Source organism: Arachis hypogaea, chromosome 10 (assembly GCF_003086295.3).
Source record: "Arachis hypogaea cultivar Tifrunner chromosome 10, arahy.Tifrunner.gnm2.J5K5, whole genome shotgun sequence".
Lineage (NCBI taxonomy): Eukaryota > Viridiplantae > Streptophyta > Magnoliopsida > Fabales > Fabaceae > Arachis > Arachis hypogaea.
The window spans coordinates 108,636,565-108,659,115 of NC_092045.1; the positions used below are offsets into that span (position 1 = coordinate 108,636,565).

General features: G+C 35.6%; 3 protein-coding genes and 1 pseudogene across 3 annotated transcripts; 3 read left to right on the plus strand and 1 right to left on the minus strand.

Annotated features, from left to right (window-relative positions):
* The first annotated feature begins 3,944 nt into the window (after positions 1-3,944).
* Positions 3,945-8,434, plus strand: LOC112716404 (mitochondrial phosphate carrier protein 2, mitochondrial). Its single transcript, XM_025768311.2, has 6 exons — positions 3,945-4,505; positions 5,231-5,592; positions 5,883-5,926; positions 6,582-6,796; positions 6,909-7,033; positions 8,002-8,434. The coding sequence occupies exons 1-6, from the start codon at positions 4,233-4,235 to the stop codon at positions 8,090-8,092; spliced, it is 1,110 nt and encodes a 369-aa protein (XP_025624096.1). The 5' UTR covers positions 3,945-4,232; the 3' UTR covers positions 8,093-8,434.
* A 90-nt stretch (positions 8,435-8,524) lies between these two features.
* Positions 8,525-13,071, minus strand: LOC112716405 (putative disease resistance RPP13-like protein 1; annotated as a pseudogene).
* A 1,626-nt stretch (positions 13,072-14,697) lies between these two features.
* On the plus strand, positions 14,698-16,726 carry LOC112716407 (UDP-glycosyltransferase 73C6-like). The gene has a single exon (XM_025768312.3). It carries the CDS (start codon positions 15,056-15,058, stop codon positions 16,526-16,528), a length of 1,473 nt encoding a protein of 490 aa, XP_025624097.1. The 5' UTR covers positions 14,698-15,055; the 3' UTR covers positions 16,529-16,726.
* A 1,353-nt stretch (positions 16,727-18,079) lies between these two features.
* LOC140175752 (uncharacterized) lies at positions 18,080-22,148 on the plus strand. The gene is made up of 3 exons (XM_072204301.1): positions 18,080-20,353; positions 20,543-21,730; positions 22,008-22,148. Exons 1-3 carry the CDS (start codon positions 18,080-18,082, stop codon positions 22,146-22,148), a joined length of 3,603 nt encoding a protein of 1,200 aa, XP_072060402.1.
* The last annotated feature ends 403 nt before the right edge of the window (positions 22,149-22,551 follow it).

A 22,551-nucleotide genomic window follows, 5' to 3' on the forward strand; every position in this document is an offset into this window, starting at 1 on the left:
TACAATTCTGTGATTGTTGCTTTAGTTATTTTTGTCGATCAACGCGTGTTATTTTTGGTTCATGTATGCTTGAATTGACGTAGCCTACGTTACATAGTTGCTAGGGGGTACCATTTAGGTGTTTGTTTCTTGAATCTAGGCTTTAGATTAGCGTAAGCATCATGGATTAGCAGCGTGATTAGTTGGAGCTCCATTTTTATTTATCCTCCGAGTTTACGACCTCCCGGTTTGACTTGAGTGGTGTTCCCACTATAGCTATGGCTCAACCACCGGCGCCGAAAGTCATTGATTTTTACGCTTGGGTAACCTCGGATGTGAAGGATACGTAGTCTAGGATAACCAAAGAGGAGCTCCAAGCATTTCAAGATTCCGGTTCCTTGTGTGGGGAGGTTTGGAGGAGGCAAACTACTAGGTCTACGTTCCTAGCGATCGGGAGCATGTTTGTCATAAGAACATGGCGACCCCCCGGGTAGTCGATTGGTTGTGGGTCTATAAAACATTGTTTACTACCCTGGGCATCCGACTTCTCTGTTCTCCCTTTGTGATATCTTTGTTAAGTCACTGCGAATCTGCGATGTTGCTCCTTCGCAACTCTACCCTAACAGTTGGGCCACGACCCGCTGCTTTGAGTTGGTGTGCGAATATCTGGAGCTCCCGGTCTCTGTGAACGTATTTTTCTATCTCTTCTTTTTTAACAAACCCTTCCTGTGAGGGTAGAACGAAGAAAGGCGCGGTGAGGATCTTTGGGCTTTTTGAGGACTTATTCCACGGCTTCAAAAGCACCTTCTTTAAGGTCAGGCCAGTTTAGGGTTACCATCAGTTCTGGCTGACCCTGGAAGGAGAGAGGCGGATCCCCACCTATTGGATCTTTGAGGCTGGCTCAGACTACTTAATAAAGGTGACTTATGATGGATTACACGAGGAGGACCACCGGATTGCCGACATCTTGTTGGCGATCTTTGGCCCTTGAAACTTAATCCCCATTTATTACTGGGTGATCGGGAAATTAATTGAGCCCATATCGGTAGGTTATTCCCCCATTCTTCTGATTAATCTTTCCTTTTTGTTTCCTTGGGAGTTTCTCATTAAAAACTTGGTTCCTGACTTTTTTACTTGCGTTTTTCTTGTAGTTTCTATGGCTGACGGGAAGACTACCATGGCGGAGCTGATGGCCCACTTTCTTGACGAGAGCGATGACAACGACTCCTCAGCGACCTATCCAGAGGTCCCGGCTCCCAATGTCATCGGCGAGGGTAGTGGTCGAATTGCAGCTGAGGATCAAGGTGATTCCCAGCCTTCTGGTAGCGCCCAACCCGATCATCCTCCGAGGGGTGTTGTGGAAGAGCCAATCCAAGAGTAGGGGATTGGTTTTGAGGCTGAGCCTAACTTGACCATCGTTTCCAACCCCAAGAAACGAAAAGGTCCTGTCAGAAAGACCTTGACAGTGATGGAGAGGAGCTTTGATGCCAGCCATTTTATTGATTCCCATCTCCTCCCGGGGACTGAGGAATTCTTTCAGGAGGAGGACCTCGCCGCTCAGGCGAAGTGGACTTATCGTAGTCTCCTCCGAACCGCAGCCATTGCCCGAAAGGTGGAGCCCGTTCTGGCTCAGTGTCAGGCTCTAGAGGGAAAACTTCGCGCTTCTCAGAAGGACATCGCTGAGTTGAAAACCCAACTCACCGATGAAGAGAAGAGAGCGGAGGAAGACGCTTCCGAGATCAACAGGTTGGTAGAGCGCGACCTCACTGTCTCTAATGAATTGAACACTGCTCGGGGACAAGCCGTTTTTGCTAAGGCCAAAGTTAAAGAGCTGGAGAAAAAAAATTAAAAGAGTTGGAGGAGAAGCACAGCGAGGTCGAGAGGTCGGCCCAGGTTGCTCAGCAAGAGGTCGCTTCTCTGAAGAAGAAGAATAAAGACCTTGTAAGGGATGCCAAGAAAGTCGTCAAGGCTACCGAGGACGGGATCAAAGCCCAGGTTGTTGTCCTATCTCCTGATCTTGATACTTCCTTGATTGGTGCTTTCAAAATGGTTTAGGACGGCAAGATTGTGGACACCCCCCAAGAAGTCAGTGTCCATACGAAAGCGGCTATTAGGGTTAGGGTAGGTGACATACCTCTGGGGAGGGGTAGGGCCCTCCCCTTATATAGTTTGTGCTCGAGTGGGTCCCACATGAGCAGACCCTCTTTTCTGAAAGTTTCCTTCCAGCTGTCCAGGTGCTGTGACCAGGAGGAAAAAAGAGGATATTTGCGGGTTGGAGGACCCCTCAGATCGTTGCCTCGGTACCCGGACCTGACTCGGTAATAGGTTGGGCCGGAACAGTTAGATAATATACTTTAAATATGTATAAACTCTTTATTTATAGTATTTTAAAGATGAATTTGAGAGACTAAAATATATAAATCTATGCTAAATATTTACAGAATCTTACCTGAATATGATCTCAATTTCGCCTTTTATGAGCTAGTATGTCCTTGGGAGAAATGTTGATAAGTTGGCCAAAGTCCAACCTTGAGGGTTGGATCGTAATAAACCTATATTTCTTTTTGCATCTCTCTCTTTTTCATCAGGCGCTCTCTCTATTTGAGATTTCTAAGCTATTAGATTTATCGAATTGGAATATTTTTGGCATAATATGGGCGTAAAAAAAATAATAAGCCCAAGTATGACGGATTCAAAAAATTTTGACAGTGAAAATAAAATATAAAAAATATTGTGTGTACACTAAAAATTAGTCACAAAATTAATAACAATATATTTATGTTATATTTAATATTTATTTTATATTTTAATATATGAATGATCGGTGCTAATTCTTTGTGTACACTTAACAAAGTTGACAAACTATAAACATAATACGATAATAACTTTTATAATTATATTTTGTTATTGTAAAATTTGATTAATCTTTAAATTATCTAACTAACAAATTAAAAATACTAAAATAGTAATTTAAATAATAACATATAATTTAGAATTCTATTCTTTAACTAGGTTTCGTATTTTAAAAAGAATGATTAATCTTTTTATTATCAGTACAATCAAATGTCGTTTTTTTCTAAATATATATTATTAAATAATTATTTATAAATTTATCTTATATATTATAGATTTTTTATAATATTTATAGCTAATTTTTTTTAATTAATACAGACAAACAAAATTAAAATTAATTTTTTAAAAATATCAATAAATAAATAATATTTTTTTGAATCTTAACTAATTTTATAATAATTTAATTTAGTAAAACTAAATTTAATCATTTAGTAGGGACAAAAAAGTATTATCTTTATATACTGTTTACAAATTTTTCAAATGGTAATGGAAGCACTTACCCACAACTTCCTTAGTAAATCCGTCCCTGCATGTTATCTTTGCATAATAAGTATTCTATTTGATCTTTCAAAGATCTGACTTGGGTCATATATTTATTAATTACTAAAGATATCATATTTCATCAATTGACGTTTCTATCTCGTGACATACTGGAATACGAATGCCTCCACAATTGAACCATTACTCCACATGGAGACGAAGATTCCATTACTCCAAGGAACCTTTGAAGTTTCAACGGTATATATAGAACCACTTTAATTTAAAAGAGTATTTCCGTTTACACTCCATTTTTTATTACTATCTAATTAACTATATTTATCTATATCTATACGCATAGAATTATTTTCTATTTATTAAAATATCAACTTAAATATAAAAAGAGAAAATAAAAATGAGTGAATATCTCAATATAATTAGTAATTGCAAATTGAGTATACAAATATTATTTCTCTCCTTTTTTTTTTAAAAGTAGTTTTTACTTAATTGTGATTAATTATTGTACTATAAATCAGAATGATTTGTTTAATAAAATAATTTGTTGAGAATTCAAATGTTGCGTGCATTAAGAATTTGGTTCAATGTAAGAGAACCATCCTGGGTACTACTCCTTTATTCTACATAAGTTTGTTCAATGTACGTAATTTAGCGAAGGGAAATAAAAAAAAAAAAACTCAATTGAACCGTGCCAAACACGGTTATAGACTAGTTTATTTCACACATGAAACATTCTGTCGCACTTTTTCTTAGTATAAATAAGAGGCAGTATGTAGTTGCATGTAGAAAAGCATTGAATCTATTCCAAGGAAACAGGAGAAATTAAAAATTAAAGAAGAAAGTGGTCCTTTCCATAATATTTTCCTCAAATTAATTGTTGAATCGATCTCTCTACTATTGCATCAATGGCTGTCTCGGTTTCAGACAGAAGCAGCCATTCTTCTTCTTCTCTGATCCCCAGCTTCCTCTACTCCTCCTCTTCCTCTTCTTTGTCGTCTTTGTCATCAGGTTCTTCAGGTCAGAACTTTATGATTCGTTCTCCGAAGGAACCTTCCGGAAGACGAATTGAGATGTTCTCGCCGGCGTATTATGCTGCTTGCACCGTCGGGGGAGCCCTCTGCTGTGGCCTCACTCACACGGCTGTTACGCCTCTTGACCTTGTCAAATGTAACATGCAGGTCAGATATTTTTATTTTTAACTATGTTAGATTATTGTAAACTAAATGTCTAAATTAGTTATTAAAATCAGTATAAAATGCATTATTAATGATACATTATTAGTAAATATTATTATTTTTTATTATTTGATTAATAATAATTTGTATCTATATTTACAAAATTTTATACACATAAAATATATAGTTTGTACTTATATTTATCAGAATTTGCTTATAATACATGAATCAATACAATTTGTATTTATATTTTTCATTGTTTGCATACTTAATAAAATTTATTTATTAAAAATAATTTAGTATTTGTATTGATCAAATAATGGTAAAAAATACTAAAAATTACTGATTCCTAAAATTTTTTTAAAATACATACTAAAATATAAAATATACATTTAAATTAAATTAAACTACACATATATTTATATACAAATATATGATAGTTGATTTTAGTGTGTAAATAATATTTTGTTTTATTTTTCAATCAATAATGTGATCTTTGTTTTCATTAGTCTCCTTTTCACTGCGCTTTAATTTTAATTAAATTATCATATAATGATTTTTTCTTATTTTATTTGTATAAAGATATCTTCACATGAGTAGTGACTAAATATAAAAAATGAGTGGAACATTTTTATTTGTTTTATTTTTAGTGCATATTTTTTTATATATATTCTTAAGTTTTAATTTAACTAATGTATAGTTGGCTTTGAAAATTATTATAATTTCAGATTGACCCTGCTAAGTACAAGAGCATCTCTTCTGGATTCGGAGTTTTGTATAGGGAACAAGGGCTTAGGGGATTTTTCAGGGGATGGGCACCTACCCTTCTTGGATACCATGCCCAAGGTGCCTTCAAATATGGACTCTATGAGTACTTCAAGAAATACTATTCTGATCTTGCTGGCCCTGAGTTTGCAACTAAGTATAAGACCCTCATCTACCTTGCCGGTTCGGCGTCTTCCGAGTCCATTGCTGGCCTTGCACTCTGTCCGTTTGAGGCCGTCAAGGTTCGAGTTCAGACTCAGCCTGGCTTCGCCAGAGGACTCTCCGATGGCCTGCCTAAGTTGGTCAGAGCGGAAGGAGTCTCAGGGTATGCTTGTAATTTTCACAAATATTGATTGCTTTGATTACAAGAAATGTTACACAAACTCATTTTTATTGAAACATTGCATCGTATCATTTACCATATAAAGTGTTTTCGCGTGAAGATGATAACTAAGATGTTGATACGTATTATGTTAAGTATTTTAAACAAAGTACTTAATAAAGATTTTTGCTTGTTAATACTTAAAAAGTAAAGCTCTTATATTAATGTTGGATAATGGACGAATGAACACAATGTTTCTCATGTTAGATACTTGCTATATGGTGTTGTTTCAGGCTGTACAAGGGACTTGTACCTCTGTGGGGACGGCAGATTCCATGTAAGTTGGTGGTTCTTGTTCTTTTTTTATTTTTTGATCTCTCAAGTTTTCACATTTCCTGCTATGTTCAACAAAATCCGGTACCAGGTTTTATTTTTTCGATTTTTAAACCGGTTTTACTTAAAAAGAGCAGTTCCAATTTGGTTCTTAAACCACAAATTGGTTTGAATTTGGTTGGGTTTGAATTTCATACAATCCAATCCATACACAACTATACTTTCAAGTCTCCCATTAATAGTTAGATACCAGTAATCAAGTAATGAAGTATGAAAATGGTTAATTCAGTCATCATTTCTGCATTCCCTCCTGGATCATCTCTCTTACAAACTCCTTTACTCATTGGTGTCTGAAATCATGATCCAATACTCTGTTAATAATCGCATGCAAGTTATAGTACATAGTAGCAATTTCATCATAAATAATAACATACCTTGTAACTTACAAATAAGGACAGAACCACATCTCCTATGACAAAAGTTTTGTGTGTATTCTAGTTCTCTTATAAGTGGTAATAAAGGGGATAGAAGTAATTGACCCAACACTTGTTTAGGTTGACGAGTGAACTGACCATTCAACTAACTCAAGTTGCCTGTAAAAGTTAGTTACATTGAGTAACTGGAGCATAATAAGATAATTAAATTTGTAATAATTGCAGATACAATGATGAAGTTTGCTTCATACGAGAACACAGTGGAGATGATATATAAGCATATGATTCCCACAACAAAGGAAGAAAGCAGTAAAATGGTGCAACTTGGTGTGAGCTTTGCAGGTGGATACATAGCTGGAATATTATGTGCTCTTGTCTCTCATCCTGCTGACAACCTTGTCTCTTTCCTCAACAATTCTAAAGGGGCAACTGTTGCTGATGTAAGTAGAGTAACACTAACATATATATAGTATTCAATTCAATTGTTTTCTATGAATGAAAAATATGGTGTCATGTGAAATATTGACAAGTTTGTTTATTAATTTGTTGCAGGCTGTTAATAGGCTTGGATTATGGGGACTAGCAACCCGTGGTCTGCCTCTTCGTATATTTATGATTGGAACACTCACAGGATCTCAATGGCTCATTTATGATTCATTCAAAGTTGCTGTTGGCCTGTAAGTATAAATATAATTGAGTTTCCGTTGCAATACCCCCAAAAAAATGTGTTATATATTGTTAATTGAATTAATAGTTAAAATGATTGAATTTGATTTTTGAAGTAAGATAGTTTTTAAAAATACAACTACAAGTTAGATAAATCATTTTATTAATTAGATGATAATATATAATATAAATTATTTTATGATACATCATCGTCTAATTAAAAAGAATTAATTTAGTTCATTTTTTACGTCTAACAAATAAAATGATGCACACTTTTAACCAATTTGGATAAAAAAACATCAATAAGATCTTGAAAAAAGAGCGTAAAGTATAAGAGTTTATATTAAAAATAATTTATAAATAAATTATTTTATATTTAATTTTTAATTACAAAAAAGAAAAATTGAAAAGTTACTTTTTTTAATTTCATAAATATTTTAAGTAATTTTTTGAAAAGTCACAAATTAATTTTAAAAAATATACCAAATAATAATATTATGATTTTTCATAATTTAAAAGTTAAATAAAATAACTTCTGAACTTTTTCAAACAAATTCTTAATATTTTATAAATTATTTTGACAACTAATTATATTATTATGCTAATATACAATAATATTCTTTCATTTATTATACTTTATTGAAAATGTTATTACAAAATTTCACAAAACATTGACATATCAATAGTAATCTATACTAGTTTTTTATAAGAAAAGGTTAATATTTTTATGTGTAAAAAGCTATATCATACACAATCTTGCTATGAAACAATAAGAATAGTGGAAAAAAAAATTGCACATCCAATATTTAATAGTTATACATCTAAATCCATATTGACTGTTTTTATTGTCTTTTTATATTGATATTCTCTGTTATTTTATTTTAAAAGAGTTCAATAAATAAATTGCATATAGAAAATAATTTGATATATCATGTTCTGCATTTGTATGATCTAACGATTTTTTTTTTAATATTTATAGGCCAACTACCGGTGGTGCTGCTCCTGCCACTACTACTACTCTTGCTTCCGATTCTACATCTCAGAGGGAAAACACTATAGAAGTTGCTTGATTGCAAACATTATAAAAATTAAAAATCAATAATTATTGTTGGATTTGTTAGGAGCATTAGTTTTTTTTTCTTTCAAAGATAAGTGATTTTATTCATTTCAAGAAAAAGAATGGAGGTGTCCAAGCTTCGGAATAAAGAAAGAAAAGAGGGGAACTCCCAATTTCTGAGCCAATAATATCATTAGTTACCTCCTAAATTTTATTCATAATTCATAACTGTTCATTAACTATTTTGTATACTTTCTTTATTTCATAGTATTTTCTTTTAGTTTTGTACAAATATTAAGATAATTATTAAATTTTAATAAAAATATAAGCAATAAAAAATATATATCTAGTGTTATTCTCTCTGATCTTTTTATTAATTCTTTAATCGTTTAATTTTTTCTATTTAATAATAAAAGACATGAAAAATAAAAATTAAATAATAACATTTTGAAATCAGGAAACACACTTAATTTATAAAAAAATAAAAATGAAAATACATACTTAATAAGAAGAGAGTGACTTATGTTACATGATACAAGAGTCACCATATTTATAGGAATATTATCAACTAATTTTATAAATATTCTATCTACTGGCCATTACTAACATAACTCCCAACTACTAACAACTATAATAATATTTTTAGAATATTTAGTTTGTATATTTCCAAACCAAAAATGGTACGCACACACCAACATCCGATGGAGAATATTATCCTCTGCTTCAAGTTCCAGCAAGGTTCCCCCAACTCCACAAGCAAGGTTCACAAATATTTTGCTACAACCTATGAAACAAGTAAAATTCAAGAGTGAATGGTGTTATAAGGATATGACTCAATGGCTCACCTAGACACTCAAATGATGACCTTCTTATCCATAATAATGCAAGGAATGTGAGCAACTTTAGGCCACTCTTTCCCCCCATTACTCCGACAACTCGCTTCTAACAATGGACAACTCCCTATAGTCAATACTGAAAGAGATGAAGGCAATCCTTCTTGTGGCAATGACTCCAAGCTATCACAAGATGAGATCTTAAGACATTCAAGAGAAGTCAGATTCTGAAGCCATTTCCCATCCAAATGTCTTATACCATCAAGATGATAGATGTGTAGGGAGATAAGAGTAGAGGGTAATAGTGGCACTTCCATCTTCATTAGCATGTTAACCAGATAACCACCTTCAATTTCTAACTCTGAAAGGCAAGTAAGATGGTCAAGGCCCCATTTAATGATATCTGCATTTGAGAAATTCCCTCCAAGATTGCCGATTCGAAGTGTTCGTAAACTGATTGGAAGACCTTCATTTGCAAAAAATTGCATATTTGGGAGGTTAAGAACTGTCAATTCTTGAAGGCCAACAAGAGCATTAATCGGCTCTGGTAGTGAATTAAGCTTGTTGCAATATGACACCCAAAAGCGTCTGAGCTTAGGAGTTGGCAATCCAAGATGAGGAAATGATTCAAGTTCAGGACATTCTAGAATGTAGAAACCTTGAAGAAATGTGAGACACTGGGGTGCATCTTCTTCTTCTGAAATTGAAAATGATTTCAGATTCTTACATTCTATAAAGTAGAGCCACTTGAGCACAGGGAGAGAGCCTAAGGGAAATGATGTCAGTGAGCAACAACTATTCCATATTGTCAAAGATTCAAGTGCCGTGTAACTATGCAGGGATTCATGATTTGGAAATTCAAAGTTCTCACAATTTTTGAGGAACAGAACTCTTAACGTTTCTGGCAGACCATCTCTAGGGAAGGCGGTCCGAGAAGGAATGCCTTCGATATGTAATTGTTCAAGAGAATTAAGACCAAGCATTAATTCACTGAATAGATTTGATGCATTGATAATGTTTCTGTTATCTACTTCAAGTAGAGAACAACTGGATAAATGAAGTTTAGTCAAGGAAGGAAGGTTGCTGGGTAAATTTCCTTTGAGTTTCGGACAATCGCTTAGAGACAGATGAGAAAGACGAGGGAAATGTGTAGCTATACCGCCCATGAAGTTCCATTCCTCCCACGCCGGCATCTCTCCGAAACTCAGTGTCTCCAAGGAGGGAAATGGTTGAAATGAAGGAGAACAACATCCATAAAATTCAGGACCAATAGTCTTCACTGAGATAATATCAAATATGATGAGTTCTTTAAGATTTTGAAGCTGTCCAACAGGTGGTAGTAATGAACAATAGTGACAACTTCGGATGCACAAATACACCATGTTTGCAAATGAGGAATTACCTAACCAGTTGGGAAACCAGGTTCCACCATAGAATTTGATGGTTAGTTTCTTCAAGTTTGTTGAAGGTTGCAAGTGCTCCAATACAAGATGTTGGGACTCTTGAGCAGTGCAGCTATCCCACTCTAATGATAGATCTTCAATTTGTTCTTTCTTCTTCATATTGGCTTGTGAAGCATCACAGGGGTCAACAATGTTTTGTAGCTTTGAAATGCAGAGCTTCCCCTGCAAATTGGGAAATTTTTGCAATTCTCCCACCTTCAATCCATTTTGCTGTCTGCTAACAACAAACCCAGATAAAGTTTGGAGATTTTCTAGTCTTGCTATTTGTGCAGGTATCTCCTGCAATTGAGTTCCACTAATGTCGAGGTGGCGAAGATTCACCAACATTCCTATCTCCTCAGGTAATTCAGTGAGAAACTTACAATCAGACAAGAGCAAGGTCTGTAGATTGTAGAGCTTGCAAACCACAGAAGGCAACCTTTTAATGTTAGTGCCAGAGAGATCTAGATGCCGCAAATGTTTTAAACCTCCAATGGAGTCTGGTAACTCAGAGATATTCTTGTAGTGTGACAAAGACAATACCCGCAACTGTTTTAACTTGGGCAACAAGTCATATATTACCTTGTTTGATAGGTAATAGTCAAATGACCATCCATTCAATGGTAAGGGAAGGAAGGTGCGCAGGCATTCTAAACCATAAAAGGAATTAAATTTATTGAAATAGTCATACCAACTTCTGTTGTATGACAAATGTCGAACTTTTTTTGGATTTTCAAGTGCCTTTTGATCCTCATACCTGATACAATAAGCAGATGAAACCATTGCAGCTAAATCATTGATGAGGTCATGCATTTCGAAGCTTTTCCCATCCATGGACCGTCGACGAATTAGTGACCTTGATACTAGTTCATCAAAGTACTCATCACCAACTTCTTCCAGGATTTTCTTACTTTTTGACACATGTACTAAGCCTTCTGCGATCCATAGCCGAACTACCATCTCTTTTTCTAAGGCTGAGTTCTTTGGAAAAATTGAACAATAAGCAAAGCAACGTTTCAAAGGAGCCGGAAGGAAATGATAGCTTAGTAGCAGAGCAGGTTGCACATTCAAATTTGGCAGATCCCAAATGTTACTTCTAAGTACCTTATTCCAATCATTTTTCGACAATTTGGTGCGAAGAAGACCCCCAATGCAACTGCAGCTAAAGGCAAACCATCACATTTTTTCACAATTTCTCTTCCAATTCCTTCTAGGTTGGACCTTTCACTGGAATTATTTGCTCCAAATGCGTGTTCAGCAAGTAAAGACCAGCAATCTTCACTATCAAGAGATGTCAAATGGAAGATAGGAAAGGTTTGCATAGCTTTCGCAACGTTTTCATCTCGTGTTGTGACAATGATTGTACTTCCCATTTCTCCAGCATTAAAAATATCCTTTAGATTGGCCCAATCAACATAGCTTGTGCCGCGAATGTCGTCCAACACTAGCAAAAATCTTTTTCTCCACAACCTTTGCTGCAATTCCACTTGCAGAGTATTCAAGTTATCAGTATTTGTTGTTTTTGAGGTAACCGATTCAAGCACAGTCTTAGTGACCCTGAAAAGATCAAAATCCTTTGAAACACATGCCCATGCTTTTAAATCAAACTTGTCTTTAACTTCATTATCATTGTATAGGAGTTTAGCAAGGGTGGTTTTACCAATCCCTCCCATGCCAACAATTGAAATCACTCCTATTTTATTGCCACTAGCACCAACATCTTCTGAGAGAAAATACTCTCTAAGTTTCTTTCTCTCATCATCTCTTCCATAAATGACAGATTCGTCGACCACAGAACTTGTGGGCGTCCCTTGCCAAACACTGTTGGAAACACCTTCTTTCAGTTGAAGAATGTGTATTTGCTGTGCAAAGTGCTCTAGTCTTTCAAATAATGTCTGCATTTTAGAATTGATCATACCATATGATCGTCCGAAACGAGAGGAAAAGACGTTTCGCACCTTGGCACTGCACGATGGACTTTGATACCTGGCTTTCACTTTGCATCCAAGAGCCTCAGTGTTGATTTCATCCAACAAATCTTCAGCATCAAAGACAGCTTGTGTGAGCTCATTCAGCCATTCCTTGACAGCAGGATTTGTGATCTGCTTCTCTTCGGCATCATTTAGAACAGCTTGAACACTCAGCAATGTCATCTTCATCTTTCCAAGAAGTGAAACATTAAGCTTCCTTCTCCTAAAGAAGTCCAAGAACTCATTGGAAATGATCTTATCCAACACCACCTGAACAGAAGCAGAGAGTAATGCCCCTCCCACAATAGCAGCAGCCATATTTTCTTTGGTTTAAATAAGACCCTACAGTTAATGATGATTACAAGAGAAGTAGTGTGTAAGTAAGGATTAATAGCACACAAATTTCTCACAAACAAGTTTCTTAGTATTTGATGGATTTACAATTATACTTTTATCCATTAATGATGATTATTCTTAAGTACTTAGTAACAATTTAGAACAAATGAATAGGATAAAATAGAGAGCCATAAGGAACAAAATGTGGTTTATTGATTATATCAGCAGATGTTATTACAGTCTCCCTCTAATTTTGGACCTCACTAATTAAAGAAGAGAGAAAGAGAGAGAGCTGAATTCTTACCTTAGAAATAAAATTTAGTCAGAAACCAAATGATTAGAAGCAATTAGCAGCAGAGCTTCTCTCAACTAAGATATTTCATTTCCTTCATATCCAGATCCTGCTTCTTGTTGATGAGAAGTAACTCGAAACTTAAAGTCAAAGTCAACATCGACCTTAACAAAAAAATCAATAAACTAATCTGTATTATTATTATTATTATTGTTATTATTATTATTATTATTATTATTATTATTATTATTATCTTCTGGTACATAATTCTGATTATTGAAAATAAAAGATATTTATTTCAACAAATTAAAAGTGTATATACTTTGTATTTTTAAGAGAAAAATGACACTTCCTTTTTTATGAAATGTCTAAAAACATCACTTTTTCTCAATTTACAAAACATACACATTTCTCTCTTATAAAACAAAAATAAGGTGCACTTTTTGCATCTTACAAAACTATCCTTAAATAGAAATTATATATATATGCAGATTAAAAATAATTCTTTTGTTATGTAGACAATAATTTTTGAAGCAAAATTTTACTTGTTTTGATATGATTCGTAATATCTAAAAAATAGTTAATAAAAGTTATATAAAAACTCAAAATATCATACATATTTTAGTATCTAAAACTACATTATTTCTGTACTCATGTAATAACAACAAGACATGTAGTATTGTAGATAATAAAATATACGAGTATTTTCGATTTATTTCGCAATATCCATTAATAAAAGTCCGTGTTTATTATTATAAATTATTTAATTAATATTTTTTTTCTGATATTTCTTAATTCCACCCGTTTGAACTTTGATCCCATTCAAGTTGGAAAATACAAATTTGTCAAATGCAAGCTATATTATTCCTGTACGACGGTGGGTGATAATGATCTCTTTAGCAATGTGTCATTTAAATTCAATTAGAAAATCAACTTTTTTCGATTAATATTAACTAACTTTTTAAAATGACTTTTATAATAAATTATAAATTTTAAATCTTAAATTTTGATTCTAAATTTTAAATTTTCTAAAGAATAAAGATTGAAAAAATACTTTTTTATAAAAAATTAAACTGACATTAACTAATAAAAAATTAGTTATTTGTGCTTATTCATAATGAATAAAGAAAACATGTGTTAGGTTGTTGGTTAATAAATAATAAGTACCAATATAATCAATCGAAGTACTAATAATAGGAGCTAACAAATTAATGGGATTTACATAATACATACTCTCATGTAGATGAAGATTTGCGGCATTTCACCAAGTGTTTAAAAGACGGTAAGAGAAATGAATCTATACATAGAGACAAATTGAAATGTACAAATAATTTCTTAAGAAGACAAATGATGTATGTTGTTGCTAAGAGACGTATAGAAATGAAACGATTACTACAATACACTTGTACTATTATATAAAAGAAAGTTTAGGAGTCAGTATTTTTATTAAAATTTGGCCAACACTTAACCAGCAAAAGAAAAATAAGTAATTCTACATCATTAGATATAAGAAAAATATATACCATTAAAAACACTAATAATAACTAATTGATAGTTATAAATTATAAAATTTGCTAGTCCCTTAACACTCTTGGTTATATAAACCTTATACTTTTAGAAGGAAATATTTTTTTAAGTGTCCAATAGTTTATCTTCTTTCAATATAAAACTAAGAAAATGAAATTTTTTGAGAAATATTTAAATGATATTTCTCTTTTTTTTAGTTTATAGAGTTTATATAAAAATGTATTCATTTTTTAAAGTACATATTAAGATCAATCACTCATCAAAATACTTTCTCAAAAATGTAAGAAACTAACATTTTGGGTGAAAAAAAAGAAAGAATTGGCTAGCATTAATTCAAAAATAAGACAAAAAAAAAGAGAGAAAAAAAATATTGACTACCTAGAATTCTTTACTTAAAAATCAGCAGAAGATTAATGATGCAAGGGGAAAAAATAGAAAAAGAAGTTATACAATCATATATAGCTGGCGAGTGCAGGCACTTACATCACCAAGAAAGGAATGTAGTTTATAAATATCAAGTCTAAGTCAAATTATTGAGTGCACTAAATCCAAATTACCATATCCTAAGAAACAAGAATGGCTTCCCAAACACCACAGCTCCATTTCGTTATGTTCCCATTCATGGCTCAAGGCCACATGATTCCAATGATGGACATAGCAAAGTTATTGCTTCAGCGCACAAATGTTATTGTCACGGTAATCACGACCCCCCAAAACGCAGCAAGATTGGCATCAACCTTTGCTCGTTTCGTCGATTTGGGTTACCAAATTCGACTAATTCAGCTTCAGTTTCCCTATCAAGAGGCGAGTTTGCCAGAAGGGTGTGAGAATCTTGACATGCTTCATTCACTTGGCAATGCCACGAGTTTTTTCAATGCAATAAGCCTTCTAAGGGAACCCGTGGAAAGAATCTTTGAAGAGTTGTTGCCGCCACCAAGCTGCATAGTCTCCGATATGAGTCTACCGTACACAATCCACATTGCTAACAAATTCAACGTTCCAAGGATTTCTTTTGTTGGAATGAGTTGCTTCTTTCTCATGTGTAACGATGCTTTGCGCATCAGTAATGTGTGGGACAGCATAAAGGATGAAACAGAGTACTTTGTTTTGCCAGGTTTACCGGACAAAATTGAAGTCACCAAAGCGCAGGTACCAGGTCCATCGGACGAGAACTGGAACAAGTTTTACCAAGAGGTATATCCGGCCGAAGCAGACACTTATGGAATAATCATGAATTCCTTCCAAGAATTGGAGCCTGAGTATGAAAGAATGTTCAAGAAGGTTAGAAAGGATAAAGTGTGGTGCATCGGTCCGGTGTCACTAAGCAACAAGGATCAGTTGGAGAAGGCTCAAAGAGGCAACAAGGTTTCAACTGAAGAGTGGATGCACCAAAAATGGCTTGATTCTCAAAAGCCTAAGAGTGTAATTTATGTATGTCTTGGAAGTTTATGTAATCTAACTGCAACTCAGTTGATTCAGATTGGTTTAGCCTTAGAAGAATCAAAGAGACCTTTCATTTGGGTCATAAGGGAAGGGAGTCAATTAAAAAGGCTAGAAAAGTGGATTAAGGAAGATGGGTTTGAAGAAAGAATCAAAGATCAGAGCCTTATAATTCGAGGATGGGCTCCTCAGCTGCTAATACTATCACATCCTTCAATTGGAGGGTTCTTGACACACTGTGGCTGGAACTCTAACTTAGAAGCTATATGCGCCGGTGTGCCAATGCTGACGTGGCCGTTATTTGCAGACCAGTTTCTGAATGAAAAACTAGTTGTCAAAGTACTAAAAATTGGAGTGATGGTTGGTGTGAGAAATCCTATGGTGTGGGGGAAGGAAGAGGAGATTGGTGTATTGGTTAAGAAAGAAGATATTAAAATAGGACTAGAAAAGTTAATGGATGAGAATAATGGTGAATGTGAAGAGAGAAGGAAAAGGGTTAGAAAGTTAGCGAAAATGGCTAAAATTTCTGTAGCAGAAGGTGGATCTTCTCATAGTAACTTGACTATGTTTATCCAAGATATTTTGCATAAAAGCATGGGAGGTATATGATAATCTAATTGTCAAAAACTAATGGCACAAAATCATGATTATTTGGTTCCATAGTGCTATTATACGGAGTAAAAATCAATATGGAGGCTCCAATCAGATTTTTTTTTTTGTAAAGCATGTCATCAATTAGTACTGGTATTAGCAAATTTATGTAAGAAAAAAAAGTTTCCTCCAGTATATCAAGTGTTTTTTTCATTTTTATTTTTGCTGTAAATTATGTGTCATTTACTATTTCAAAAAGTCATTAATTAAATTTTACTTATTATGCCTTTTATTATTAAATAAAAGAAGAAAGTTAGAAGATTATTGAATTACTTAAGAGAGAAAATAGTAGTAAGAATATTTTTATTTTTTTATGGCTTATATTTTTAATAAAATTTAATAATTATCTTAATACTTGTACAAATAATCCTATATACATGTTCTATTAATAAAAAATACTACATGCATATTAAAAATTAACTAATAAATTAATTATTATTATGTATTTATATATATTTATATATTGATTCACATAGTTTTTTCAACTAAATAATCAGCTGCTAATATAAAATAATCAAACTTATCATAATAGAATAAAGAAATTTGTAATAGACCAATGGGTTTAACTAATATGCACAGATTATTATTAATAGAATTAATAAATAAACAAAAGATGCACTGAAAATGTAAACTTCGTATTTTTACTACACAAATTTTTTTATTTGGTAATATTAATATGTATATTTAGGACACATATTAGCTAAATCCTAAATCAATAATTAAATATATTTACAGAATATTTTTGATAAAATGCCAAATAGATATTTCTATAGGAATTTTTTTATTTATAAAATAAAAAAAATTATTATTTTCTCTCATATGATTTTTCGACTTTAATTCTTAAAATACAATTTTTTTTGGCATTTAAGCAAGTTCGTCGGATCTCCGGCGAACTCTATAAAAATTGGCAAATTCGCTTAACTCCCGGCGAATTCCCTTTCACGTTTTTTCAAATTTACGTTTTTAATTCATTATCATCATCTCCAAATAGTATATAAATCTACAAAATATACAAAAGTGATATGGTCACCATCAATATCATAACTCGTCATTTGCCGTTATTATTCGGCCCTTATGAGCTATAACTCGGCAAAATTAATACTATTGAGAACAACGCCTCAAACGGCAGGGATAAAGTCGGTTACGAAACTAATCATCAGTAACGGACGAATAATCATCAAAGACGCAACGGACGAACAAATGTCTATAAAATAGAAGGTAAAATATCTTTTTTGATTCATTCTGAACTGAATATCATCTACTGACTTAAGCATTGGAGTGCCTTTGCAGGTGCACTCCGCCTCCTTGGTATTACTCGCATTCTCATACACACGACGAACACAGGAAAATCGGACCTCGAAGGACAGGCGTTCAACCTGGTGGCACACAGCTCGGCTAATCTCAAGGAGTTGGAGCCGACCTGTTTACCAGGCAAGATCAATTGGCGCCCACCGTGGGGCCGAGGAAATCATATTTTTTCTTTTGGTCCCATCACTTCCATCTGTATCCATGGCTGATGTACCGCCTCCTTCACTGTCCGAACTCATGCGAATGGTAGCTGAGCTGCAACAAGCTAATCAACGGATGGCTGACGAAAATCAAATAATGGCAGCTCAAATTGCCGAACTGAATCATGATCGAATAGAACACAACGATGCTCGTCAGGAGGGGGACGAGGAGCATCAATCCCAACCGACCCATGTTTCAGAAACCACTCAACACGGAGAGCAACAGCCAAATGACGAGAAAGAAGAGCCCGAGGACTCTGTAGGCCCTTTTACAGAAGAAGTAATGAGTTTCGAATTGCCAAAGAGGTTCACCCTGCCGTTGACCCTCACGCCTTATGATGGACTCGGTGATCCGAAGAAATTCATAAAGAAATTCCGATCAATAATGATCGTCAATGGTGCATCTGATACAGTTTTATGTCGGTGTTTTCCGAATTATTTAGACGGTCCTGCACTTGATTGGTTGTGTGCTTTGCCTGCAGGTTCCATTTCCCGCTTTCATCAGTTGGCGAAGTTATTTGAAGAACATTTCGCCGGATCCGCAATATATTTGCACGATTCCGATTACCTGAACACTATCAAGCAGGGGCCAAACGAAAGTTTAAAGGACTATATGACTCGCTTCACCAAGGTCGCGATCAGCATACCAGACCTCCACCCCGAGGTCCATCTGCACGCAATAAAAAGCGGCCTCCGACCCGGAAAGTTCCAGGAGACGATCGCAATAGCGAAACCGAAGACTCTAGCAGAATTTCGAGAAAAAGCAAAAGGCCAAATTGACATCGAGGAGCTCAGACAAGCTCGGAAATCCGACAAATCACTTTTCCGTGAAGAAGATAAGAGCTCCTCCCTTAAGAAAAATTTTAAACTAACACCTCGATTTGATTCTTATACGCAGTTTAACACCAAGAGGGAAGACATAATCAAGGAAATCTTGAACTCCAAACTAATCAAGCCGCCAAGGAAAGCCGGCACATACCAAGATACAAAGAACGTGGACAAATCAAAGTACTGCACTTTCCACCAGAAACACGGGCACAATACCGATGATTGTGTAGTCGCCAAGGATCTTCTAGAACGACTAGCACGACAAGGACACCTTGACAAATACATTGGTGGTCACATCCAAAAACGCGGCTCTAATTCCACAACAGCCGACCTCCCTGACCAACACCGAGGAAAAGAAAAGATGTCCTCAGGCCAATACGAACGACCACGAGGTATAATTAATTGCATTTCAGGAGGATATGCAAGTGGAGGACACTCAAATTCGGCAAGGAAAAGATCGTTTAGAACGATATACTCGGCAGACGTACCGAAACAAAATGTCACAATCTCTAATCCACAACCAGAAGTCACTTTCACACATGCCGACTTCAACTCCAACATACAAAATTTGGACGACCCTGTGGTGATCACCCTGCAGCTAGGAGATCTATTAGTAAAGAAAGTACTCTTAGATCCCGGGAGCAGTGCCGACGTTCTGTTTTACTCCACATTTCAAAAGATGAAGCTCAGCGACAACACGCTACAATCCACAGGAGGAGACTTGGTCGGTTTCTCAGGAGAAAGGGTTCCAGTCCTCGGGTCAGTGTGGTTACAAACCACACTGGGTGAGCAACCTCTATCCAAAACTAATGATATTCAATATTTAGTAGTTGACTGTTTCAGCCCATATAACCTTATCCTTGGCAGACCTTTTTTAAATAAATTCGGCGCTATTGTATCTACAGTTTACCTCTGTGTCAAGTTCCCACTGCAGGACCACCAGGTCATTACAATCCATGGAGACCATAAAGAGGCAAGACAATGCTACAATATCAGCATGAAACTCCAAAGTCGCTCAACGCAACAAGTCAACAACGTCGGCCTAAACCAAAAGGAGGACACGCTAGCCGAACTTGATCCAAGAGCCGACATCCTCGATCGCCCAAAACCCTCTGATGACCTACAGAAAGTGTATTTCAACAATGACCCTAATAAATTCACATATGTAGGCACCTCACTCAATGCATCCGAGTTTCAAGCTATAACAACCTTCCTACAGCAACACGCCGACCTTTTCGCATGGACACCATCAGATATGCCCGGAATCGACCCACAGATCATCAGTCATAGACTAGCCATAAACTCGGCAATCCGACCAGTACAACAGAAGAAACGCAAACTCGGCGAAGAAAAAAGGAGAGCGTCAATGGAAGAAACACAAAAGCTCATCAACGCAGAATTCATCAAAGAGATCAGGTTCACCACCTGGTTAGCCAATGTGGTAATGGTAAGAAAACAGAACGGTAAGTGGCGCATGTGCGTCGATTTCACTGATTTAAACAAAGCATGCCCAAAAGATTCTTACCCTCTGCCATCCATAGATTCTTTAGTAGACAATGCGTCAGGCTACGCTACTCTAAGTTTTATGGATGCATATTCAGGGTATAACCAAATAATGATGCATCCCTCTGATCAGAATAAAACAGCTTTTATCACCGATTTCGGTAACTATTGTTATAAAGTTATGCCATTTGGACTAAAGAACGCAGGTGCAACTTACCAACGCCTTATGGACAAGGTATTCGCCAAACAAATCGGCAGGAATATTGAAGTATATGTCGACGACATGGTCGCCAAAACAAAAGTTGGAGATGATCACATCATCGACCTTACCGAAATATTTGGCCAAGTCCGCCAATACAACATGCGTCTCAATCCCGAGAAATGTGCATTTGCAGTTCAAGGGGGTAAGTTTTTAGGTTTTCTACTAACATGCAGGGGAATAGAGGCGAATCCAGACAAATGCCGAGCAGTGCTGGACATGACCAGTCCCAAAACAATAAAGGAAGTCCAGCGCCTCACAGGACGACTCGCTGCCCTTTCCAGATTTGTTCCTTGCCTTGCCTCAATCTCCATTCCTTTTTTCCAAACAATTAAAAAGAAAAATAAATTTGAATGGAACGACGATTGTGAAAAGGCATTTTCAAAATTAAAAACAACCTTATCACAACCGCCGATTCTACAAAAACCCCTACAAGGGGAGGATTTATTTCTGTATCTATCAGTTACTGATTGGGCGATAAGCTCGGCCCTTGTTACAGAAAGAAAAAAAGTTCAGCATCCAGTATACTTCGTCAGTAAGACGCTCCAACACGCCGAACTCAACTATCCAAGGATTGAGAAGCTCGCACTAGCACTAATATTCTCGGCGCGACGCCTCCGACCTTACTTCCAAAGTCACGTTATCCACGTCAGAACCGATCACCCACTAAGACAAGTATTACACAAACCAGAAATTGCAGGTCGACTCATTAAATGGGCAGTCGAACTATCAGAATTCGACATCAAATACCAACCTCGGGGACCGATCAAGTCACAATTCCTCGCGGATTTCCTCGCCGAACTTACAATACCATCAGAAGAGGACCACCCAAAACAATGGATCTTGTATGTGGATGGCTCTTCAAATAACGAAGGTTGTGGGGCCGGAATTCGTCTGGAAGACGACGATGGATTCATATTAGAACACTCGATACACTTCGCTTTCAAAGCGAGCAACAACCAATCTGAATATGAAGCACTACTCGCCGGATTACGACTCTGTTTAGATCTTCAGATCTCCGCGATCAAGGTATACTGTGATTCATTGTTAGTCGTACAGCAGGTAAATGACCTTTTTCAGGTAAAAGATCCCCTACTCTCTAAATATTTGTTATTAGTAAAAAAGTTAACAAAAAAATTTTTCAAATTTGAGATAGAGCACATACCACGTGAACAAAATCAAAGAGCGGATATCTTATCTAAGCTCGGCAGTACACAATCCGATCTATCCACATTACAACAGTTCACAATAACATCACCCACTGTTACTCTAACAACCGTGTTAAGTGTTTCACAGGAAACAGATTGGAGGAACGACTTTATACACTATTTACAAACAGGTAACATGCCAAAAGGGGTCAAGAGCGATAAAAAGTTCCGATGACAAGCATCTTACTTCACAATACTCAACGGAACGTTGTATCGCCGAGGATATACTCGCCCTCTCCTCAGATGCCTCAACAAGACAGAGGCAGACATAGCATTAGCAGAGGCACATGAGGTAATCTGTGGCACGCACACAGGGGCTCGAAGCCTAACATCAAAAATCCTCCGAGCCGGATTTTTCTGGCCAACTTTGAAACACGACAGCGAACAGAAAATAAGATCTTGCAACAAATGTCAAAGGCACGCACCACTGATACACATCCCCGCCGAGCAAATGCATCATTCAGATATCAGCTGGACATTTAACCAGTGGGGTTTGGATATACTCGGACCGTTTCCTACGGCACCGGGCCAGGTAAAGTTTCTTATTGTCGGAATTGACTATTTCTCCAAGTGGGTTGAAGCCCAACCCTTAGCAAAAATAACATCACAGCAAATAATTTCATTCATATGGAAAAACATTATTTGCCGTTTCGGCATACCTCAACATATCACAAC